The sequence below is a fragment of the Aphis gossypii genome, unplaced genomic scaffold (genome assembly GCF_020184175.1).
Source record: "Aphis gossypii isolate Hap1 unplaced genomic scaffold, ASM2018417v2 Contig00281_ERROPOS243947, whole genome shotgun sequence".
Lineage (NCBI taxonomy): Eukaryota > Metazoa > Arthropoda > Insecta > Hemiptera > Aphididae > Aphis > Aphis gossypii.
In genome coordinates, this window is record NW_026083053.1 from 19817 (window position 1) to 29066 (window position 9250).

Here is a 9250-nt window from a genome sequence, read left to right on the forward strand (position 1 = left end):
TGTCGTATGACTCGTAAGCGTTGTGTAAAATGGAGACAACTCACGCGGCAATATATATTACATGTAATATCACTAGAAAAATTATATTTTTACGATGCACGAAGATATTTATAAAACAATTCTGTTTTAAAACCATTATAAAATAACCAGTTTAAACGATTACGAATTGGCGGAGAAACACAAACAAAAATCATATCGACCACTAAAAAATATATATGTATATAATTTTCATAAAAATTATATAAAATTAAATATTTCAACAAATCAAAATAAAACTATTTTTAGAAAATTAATCTACCATAATAATCTTGTTTACATAAATAACATATCACTATTTAAGTATTAAACCATTGTTAAATGTTAAATCATTTGTTCACAAGATTTTGCTCTGTGCACATCCCAGTAATTTACTTGTCAGTAAATCAGTTAATTAATTAATTAATTATTTAAACGCCATACATTTATTCATATCATCATGTTCCATAATGGTTATCAATACCAAAATAATGGCCACAAAAATGGAAATACGTAAGTATACTTTTTTTTACTAAATTCAAAGTATATAATTGTAAAAATCATTTTGAATACAATTTAAAATATTTTTAGTTACTAAATGTGCAAAAGCAAAGGAATTTTTGTGCTGGAACAGCCAAAAAAAATCAAGATGGTTCAATTATAGAATAAAATCTCATTCTAATATTCACACGAGAAATATAAATGATGAAGACAACATGGTGAAAATATTTAGAAATTCATTAAAATTACGGGCAAAAAATGAAAACCTGCCTCTGAAAACAATATATGACGAAGAAGCTCTAAGGTAATGTAAATGCTTAAATAAAAATAAACCTATATAAATTACTTCTTATTGTTAACTATATATTTTAGGCACCAAGTTGCCGCGGCCGCCGGCCTATATCCTTGGTCGACTGCAGAGAGTATTATGCATTTTTCTAGGAGATCCTCGCTGCCTTCTTTGCCCCATACATTACACGAGTTATCCATAAAATTTGATAATGGGGAGTTATTAAGATACTCATGTTGTGGTTCTTCCATATTTAATGGATGTGTGCGAGATCCTGAAGGTAAAATAATATTATTAGTTTATAGTTACATTAATGAATTTTAAAAATTTAAAATGTAGTCTTTAATAGCAAATACCTATTATCGTATATGTCACCATCATAAATTAAGCCATAATAAATTAGTGAAAATTATTCGTTGTAACAAAGGGCCACATACTTAAAATCTTAAAAGAGGATTTATAAATTGATGATTAAATACTATTAACACTTGATCACATGGTAATTTTATATTTATATATTCAAGTTAAATGATAATTAATATAAAATAATAACACATTTTTAGTAATTTTAGTAATAATAATTGAAAAATATAAATGGATTTTTTTTATCTAGCACTAGCTGACCCCGTGCACTTCGTTGCCCGTTAAAAATGCAAATTCTATATAATATGATTCGAATTTTGATTAATTTGTTATTTACTATTTGGTTTAACGGTGTTCAAAACTTAGACATTTTCATTAACTGTTTTGATTTTCAAAAATCTTGTGAAAGCACCACTTTAATATGCGAATTTTGTAAAATGCTTTCTTATTACACACTAAATTTGTGATACGATTTTACGAATGTACCGTGTAAATTGGAAACATCGATCTATCATTGTTCAGGCTGTACGGTTATCAGTCAGTGAGTTACTCAAGTCATAATATTATAGTCATTCTGCTTACCGTTGCCGTTTGACTCTCTTATGATTATGAGAGCAGTATATTATCATGTAGGCAATCCACACGTGGTGGATTGCGGACCCCGCGAGAGTGTGTATAAGAAGTTTATAATTTCTAATACTTAAGTTTCAAAGTTATATCATTTTTTTTTTTTTTTACTACAGTGGCTAAAATACAATAATGTGCCATCTCGTGGTTTTTGTATTGTTGCCTGTTGGTAAAACAATAAAACTTAGTATAACTTGTTATGTTAGTCTATTGCTGTGAATTTGAAATTTACTGTGGACATTGACTTATTTCGCTAATTCTTTTTTTTGTTGATATGGTTTTAACAAAATATAACAACAGATCTGTAACTATTATATTCAATCATAATCAATAGCGACATTATATAGTTTATTTTCTTGCTGAACTGTAGTGACAGTTATACATTGTCTTATACATTTTTGTCTCCATTTATAATATATATAGCTGATCCCGTGCACTTCGTTGCTCGTTAAATATACTAACTCAAACTTGTTCAATTCGTTATTTAATATTCGGTGGATAATGTTCTAGCTTTATCTTAAGTTTTCTGTTGCCCGGAATAAAAATTCTGATTCGCAGCAATATATTATCAGGTAGGCAATCTACCTGCGGTAGATCGCGGACCTAGTGGTATTTGTATGTAAGTGTATGATTTAACTCTAATAAAGTATCAAAGTTATACTAAGTTTGACATAATACGGTAGATTAATTTAATCAATTAATACATAATCCTAACCTAGGTTTTGATTCTCAAAAATCTTGAATAACCCGGCTTTGCCCTTGTACATTTTTTTGTGTTACCTACTATAACTTTTATTTTATCAGTTTTTATAATTATTACAGACTGGTTTTAGATGTTATGTTGATCCTTGGTTGCCTATGTATTGTAATATTGTAATTTGTCGGCAAAAAATACTTAACATTATGGTGTTATAAAAACCAAAAAAAAATATATTTATATTTAAATATTTTATTCATCTCAATAACTCTTTATAAACAGTATTTTTAGAACTGCCTTTTGGGGGGCTAAAAAACCACCAAACTACTGGCAGAGCTTACTCTAGAATATGTGATATAGAACTGATATAGAACTAAAACATTCTTCTCTCAAGTCAATCCCTGTCATGCTCAATGATTGTCCTTGAGACTTATTAATAGTTATAACAAAGCAAACTTTGAGTGGGAATTGTATTCTTTTTAATTCAAAGGGATAATCAGTTGGAATTTTTTAATTCTCGGATTAAAACTATATCTCCTCTAGCGCTCCCAGTGATAACTATAGCGTTTATTACATTTTTGTCCAGAGCTTTAACTTGCAATCTTGGTTACTTTCTGATCCAAATTTTTCATACAGTTCATCATTGATGTACACCTCAATAAATACCAACAATAATTATCCTGCTGCCACCAGCTAACATTCGACAACCATATTAATTAGTTTTTATTAATTTGTAAGAATTTAAACAATTTTAGATAAGAATTAAAAATAACCGTACATAAACTGGGGTGCGCATATGAAGACGCATTAATAATAAATATTCGAAAATAATAAGTAAAACACCTTGTCCTCGTGTATGCGTAAATGCGTAGGGTATTTTACGACTTCATGTTATCATGTTTTTATACATAATTGATTAATTTGTTATTTACTATTCGGTTTAACGGTGTTCAAAACTTAGACATTTTCATTGACTGTTTTGATTCTCAAAAATCTTGTGAAAACACCACTTTAATATGCGAATTTTGTAAAATGCTTTCTTATTACACACTAAATGTGTGATACGATTTTACGAATGTACCGTGTAAATTGTAAGCATCGATCTATCATTGTTCAGGCTCTACGTTTATCAGTCAGTGAGTTACTCAAGTCATAATATTATAGTCATTCTGCTTACCGTTGCCGTGAGACTCTCTTATGATTATGCGAGCAGTATATTATCATATTGTGAACTAAAAAAAAATTCACTCAACAAATTTCAAATTTTCAAACTAAAATAACTATAGAAACCATAGATTATATTGATTGTACATCGAGCTGATGTTTAGATGTCTACGTCTACCATGGAGTAAATAAAGACAATGGTATCGATTTCAAATCCCAGACATCAATGAATAGATTTTGCACTTTTTCTACTTATTCGGTTGACTTATTAAAAATTTTCTTTCGTAAAAACCTTCTCCAGACAATAACAAATACTACTAAAAAATAATTAGCGAAATCGGTTCAGCTGTTCTCAATTAATAAAAATAGGGACATTAATATAGTTTATTTTCTTGCTGAACTGTAGTGACAGTTATACATTGTCTTATAAATTTTTGTCTCCATTTATATAATATATATATTATATATATATATAGATTTTTAATTTCTTTTTTACTATGACAACGATTTTAGTTTGTATGTCTATTTGCTTGCATTATTAAAAACAACCTTGCTATAACATTTTAAATAAATTATTTATTTTATTAAATGGTTGCCATTGACTACCAAAAATAATTTAGTTTACTATTATTTATTTTATTTAAATGGTTGCCATTGACTACCAAAAATAATTTAGTTTACTATTTGCTGGACAGATGGCGCTGTATGTGAAAAACGATTTCCCCACTTTTCTGTTGAATTTTCCTGAATTTTCCAGAATTTTCTTTGCTATAAACCTCACGGAGCCCAAGACCTTTCCAACGAATGCAAAACCGTGGAAATCGGTTCGTGCGTTCTGGAGTTATAGCGTCAGGGAGGAAAACCCGACTTATTTTTATATAATAGATTGATTAAATGTAATGTTGAACAGTTGAAGACTGAAGAGTGTACATTATAAACACATTTAATACATTAAATAAAAATAGAATAATCAGGCTCAAATAAGATATTTTTACAGGATGGGTTATGTATGGTGAAATATGCCCTTCATTAATATAATTGAAAAAAAAATATTTTAATTATTAACAGATATATGCATTGGAGCATCTCCAGAATCAATTTTTTATAAAAACCATTAGTAATTTAGAAAATGTTTTGTTTTTAAAATAATTGTACTGTTATAATATTATGTTAAAAAAATATATGCTAATAAGGTTCAGATTGAACTAGGAGATGATTTAACTTAAATAAGATACTGTGCAAAGTTATGTTTATAAATTAAAATTAATTAATTATTTATAAACATTAAAAACAAGTTCAGCGACAATTCCAAAATGCATTTACAAAAATGTGTAAGTTCAAGCATTAAATAATTGGGGGCCAACGGTTCACTACCATGAGGCGATACCACAAGAAAAAAAAGAATAAAATAACAATTAAAACATTTTAATGTATTGTTTAAATTGTAAATTAATTATTATGAATAATTAGAATCTTTAAATAAAATATAAACAATTTTATTCATAAGTGGTAAAAACATCAAGTTTAGACTAAAAATTGTGTGATTTCCTACTAATCTTTAAACTTTAAATTTAAAATGAAATTTATTAATATGATAGTATGATACACATTTAATTTTTATAGTTATTTATTTATCTTTGTTTAGTGTTCTTACGTCGCATAACAGCGATAACAGCACGGCCGACCAAACTCACACACACACACACACCAACACACCACACACATCACATAATTAATGTTTTTATTTTTGTATATTTGTATTGTGAATTATTATATAATATGCAGATTAAATCGCTATCGCACGCCGCCGGATCGGCTGGCGACTATTATTTATTATAACACGGCCGCCGTATTACCAGTCTACTCTCCAGCGTTTGTCGCAATAACGTTTTGCATGTACGGTTAATCGTCATCGGCAAAATTGTATTTCGTGTGCGAAAATCGTCGTATTTTTATATATCATATATTTTAATTCGTGGCGCTAATAGCCACCAGCCTTTTTTTATATACAACAAGTATAGTTTGTGGACGCGAATCGTCACTCTTATTATTTTATTGTTGTGTACGCTAATCGTCACAAACTCACTTCTACTATTATATTATATACCTATACGGCGCGAATCGCCGCAGTTTGTATGATATATGATTAGCGCTAATCGCCGCAAGTGTTACCTGTTTTTTTCTGTTAATTTTGTTAGTTATATTTTTTTGTATGTTATTTAAATTATTTTGTGTGTGTGTCCAATTATTATAAGGCTTTTTTAGGTAGCGGCTGGCCAGCAGTGCTCCACAAATTGTGAGTTTTTTTTATCTATTTATTATTATTTATATTTTTCCCTATTATTTTATTATTGCCTATTGGTACTGTTATTATTATTTATATTGATTGCGCCAAATCGGCATTTTACCTTATATATATTCTTTTTTTGCTTGTTGGGCCAAAAGGGCCGTAGATATTATTTTATTACTATTTATTATATTTTTTCTTTACCAGCATTTATATTGAGTTACCATTTATTAAGTTACCTTTCTATTATTAGCCTTTAAGCACACACACACATATATACACACGCACACACACCACCACACACTAGCACTCTCTGGTCTTGCTCGGCGACCCCGTCCACTTCCTTTGAGTTGCTATATACACGTATACACATTTACACAGGTCGGTCGGTGTGTGCGTGCGCTACGAAGTAAGAGGTAACCGGGCGCGCGTATTAATACCTTACGCTCCCGGTCCGTACAATCTTGATAAATACATTTTTAGTTTATGACTTATACATAGAGTATTATACTTACTGAATTAAAATACAATTTATAACAAAAACAGGCAAATACAGTATTATATTGGCATGCCCTCAACTGATAAACACAGTACTACTACACAACATCACTGAAGTTCACGCAGACGCAACTTTTAAAGTAGTCCCATCAAATATGGGTAGCCAGCTTCTAAGCATTCATTGCATGATCGATAATTCTGTAAGTGTTAATTTAAGTGTACAATTTAAAATAATAGTATGATTAATATTAATTAATGTTATGGTAATTTAACCAAGATTAATATTCTTAATTAATAATCAAAAATTTCTAATTACATTTTTCAGTCTATACCAATTGCTTACGCATTGATGGAATCAAAATCTAGGAATTCCTACCAATGTGTTCTAGACTTTATGAAGACAAATGTACTTCCTAACCTTAACCCAGACATTATAATCACAGATTTTGAACCAGCCCTAAGAGATTCACTTCTATCTTCTTTAGGTGTAAGAGGAACAAGAGTTATGGGATGTTGGTTTCATCACAATCAGGTTGATAATATACCTAATTTTAATAACACTTACATGTTACATAAAAAAAAGAAATATATATATCATAATTAATAACTTGTGAATATATTTAAATTTCTCACTTGTTATTATAATGGTAAAATTGAATTATGTTAAATTAGTTAAATTAAGTTACACATATTTTTAATACTTACACTAGTCCTATTTTCATCTTTGGCGTACCATTATTTTCAAACAAAATTATAAAGTTGACAAATTTAAATCTATTTAATATTGTAAAAATAAATATTTATTGAATTTTTTTTTTTTTTAATATTTATCAACTTTTGTTTAAATTATTATTTAGGCTGTATGGAAGAAAATGAGATCATACAATTATTTGGCAACTGTTAATACAAATCAGTATGCATTAAAATCTTTAAGGATGCTCATGTGTTTGGCTCTATTGCCGGGAGCAGAAATAGAGCAAGGGTTTATGCTCATTAAAGCATATGCTACCAATCATAATGTTCCAATGCCAAACCTTTTCAACTATTACCAAAGGTAATTTAATTCTAGACAAATTTAATTTAATTAAAACAGATTAAAATTAAAAATGAAACTAACTTACTTTCCTTATATTTTTGTTATATTTACAGTTATTGGATAAGGTGTGTAGGTGTGAACGTTTTATCAGTTAATGGCGTCCCAAGAAGGACAAATAATAACATTGAAAGCTTCCACAATACTTTAAGATACCAATTTTCCGTCACTCATCCAAATTTATGGGTTTTCCTAGGTAAATATATTACATTTAATATAAATAATACAATTATTAATTTATTCTTAGTAAATTTAACCATGTAATCAATAGTTAATATTTTATTAAAATGGCATATAGTCCTGTAAATAGTTAGATTAAATATTTAAATGCATCATATTGTACAACATGTGATTTGGAAGATAAACTCTAAAAACATTCCAATGTTATTGTTATTAATACAAAATATTAAAAGTACTGACACATCTAATTATTTAATTCTACAATATTGTTGTTATCCTTCTGTGATTAGCCAATTTACCTTTTTATTCATTTTTCTTAAATTTGCATATATATATATTGACTAACTAGTAAATCTTTTAATAAATAACAATAATAATAGTACAGAAATACAGAATAAATTGATCTGAATCAGAAGTAGGTATTTATTCTATTAATAATATAATTATGTTGATTTTAATTACTAGGTCAAATATGTGCACTGAGTGTAAAGTACCATACAATGGTTACTCAGCTGGAAAATGGCCTACAACCTACGAGAAACTTAAAAACAAAATTCCTATTAAATTCCAAGCGCATCAAACGGGCAACTGAACACCATGAAGCTGGTATACTGAGTGTTTGGCAATTTTTGGTAAAATGCTCTCATTGTAGTGCAACTTATGAACGTAGGCAAAGAAATTGGGCACTGGGTATTCAAAATGGTGAAGAGTCGGATGATAATGAAGTAGCTGAAAATGACATTAATGAAATTGCTCCGGTAAACATTGTAGGTTTAGCAGAACAAAAGAAGAACCTGAGCCAAATCACCCAATTAGGCCAAGTGTCTGCATGGCATGTAACATAGTTACAACTGGAGAAGATGTGGCTCAATATATTGTTTTGCCATGTGGACATGCGTGGTTGTGTACCACATGTGTTGGGGTCTTAGAGAACCAATATCCTGTAAGATGTCCTTTATGCCGCGGGGATGTTGATAATTTTCAACGAATGTTTTTATTAACATAACTGCATGTAGTCTGTAATACCAAGTCATGTATTATAATATGATATAAATTTAAATTGAAAGATAATTCAAATAAAAGGTACCTATTGGCTATTTGTGTTCAAAATAATTTACAACTCTGATAATTTGACTTAGGTAGTTCTATATTTCCATTATCTCATTTGCCTAGTGTAAATTAAAGTCAAGTATATGCTTCTCTTCTAAAATATATATATAGCCTATTTAGCAAACGGCGTAACTCCAAAAAATTCAAATTCTATGTTTTTATATAATTCAATAGAAAAAAAAAATGCGCGTCGATTGGTATCATAATAGTAATATTTAAGAGTATTTTCTTCCATGAAACCGGTGATAATTGATAAGCATTAGTCGTAACTCCGATGTACAAAAAAAATATTATCTACAGAAACTGGCGTATCTCCATAACAACGTGACAACGTCGTTGTATTTAAATTTAATATGTTAAAAATCTAAATTTTATCCTTGTTAAATCATAATATTTTATGAACAGTTTTCTTTTATATTTTATACT

The 9250-nt window shown here is 28.8% G+C and overlaps 1 protein-coding gene across 1 annotated transcript; it reads left to right on the forward strand.

Annotated features, from left to right (window-relative positions):
• Window positions 1-475: 475 nt before the first annotated feature.
• LOC126553621 (uncharacterized) lies at window positions 476-8638 on the forward strand. Its single transcript, XM_050208765.1, has 7 exons — window positions 476-528; window positions 889-1085; window positions 6490-6641; window positions 6767-6973; window positions 7299-7495; window positions 7591-7730; window positions 8180-8638. The coding sequence occupies exons 1-7, from the start codon at window positions 476-478 to the stop codon at window positions 8557-8559; spliced, it is 1326 nt and encodes a 441-aa protein (XP_050064722.1). The 3' UTR covers window positions 8560-8638.
• The last annotated feature ends 612 nt before the right edge of the window (window positions 8639-9250 follow it).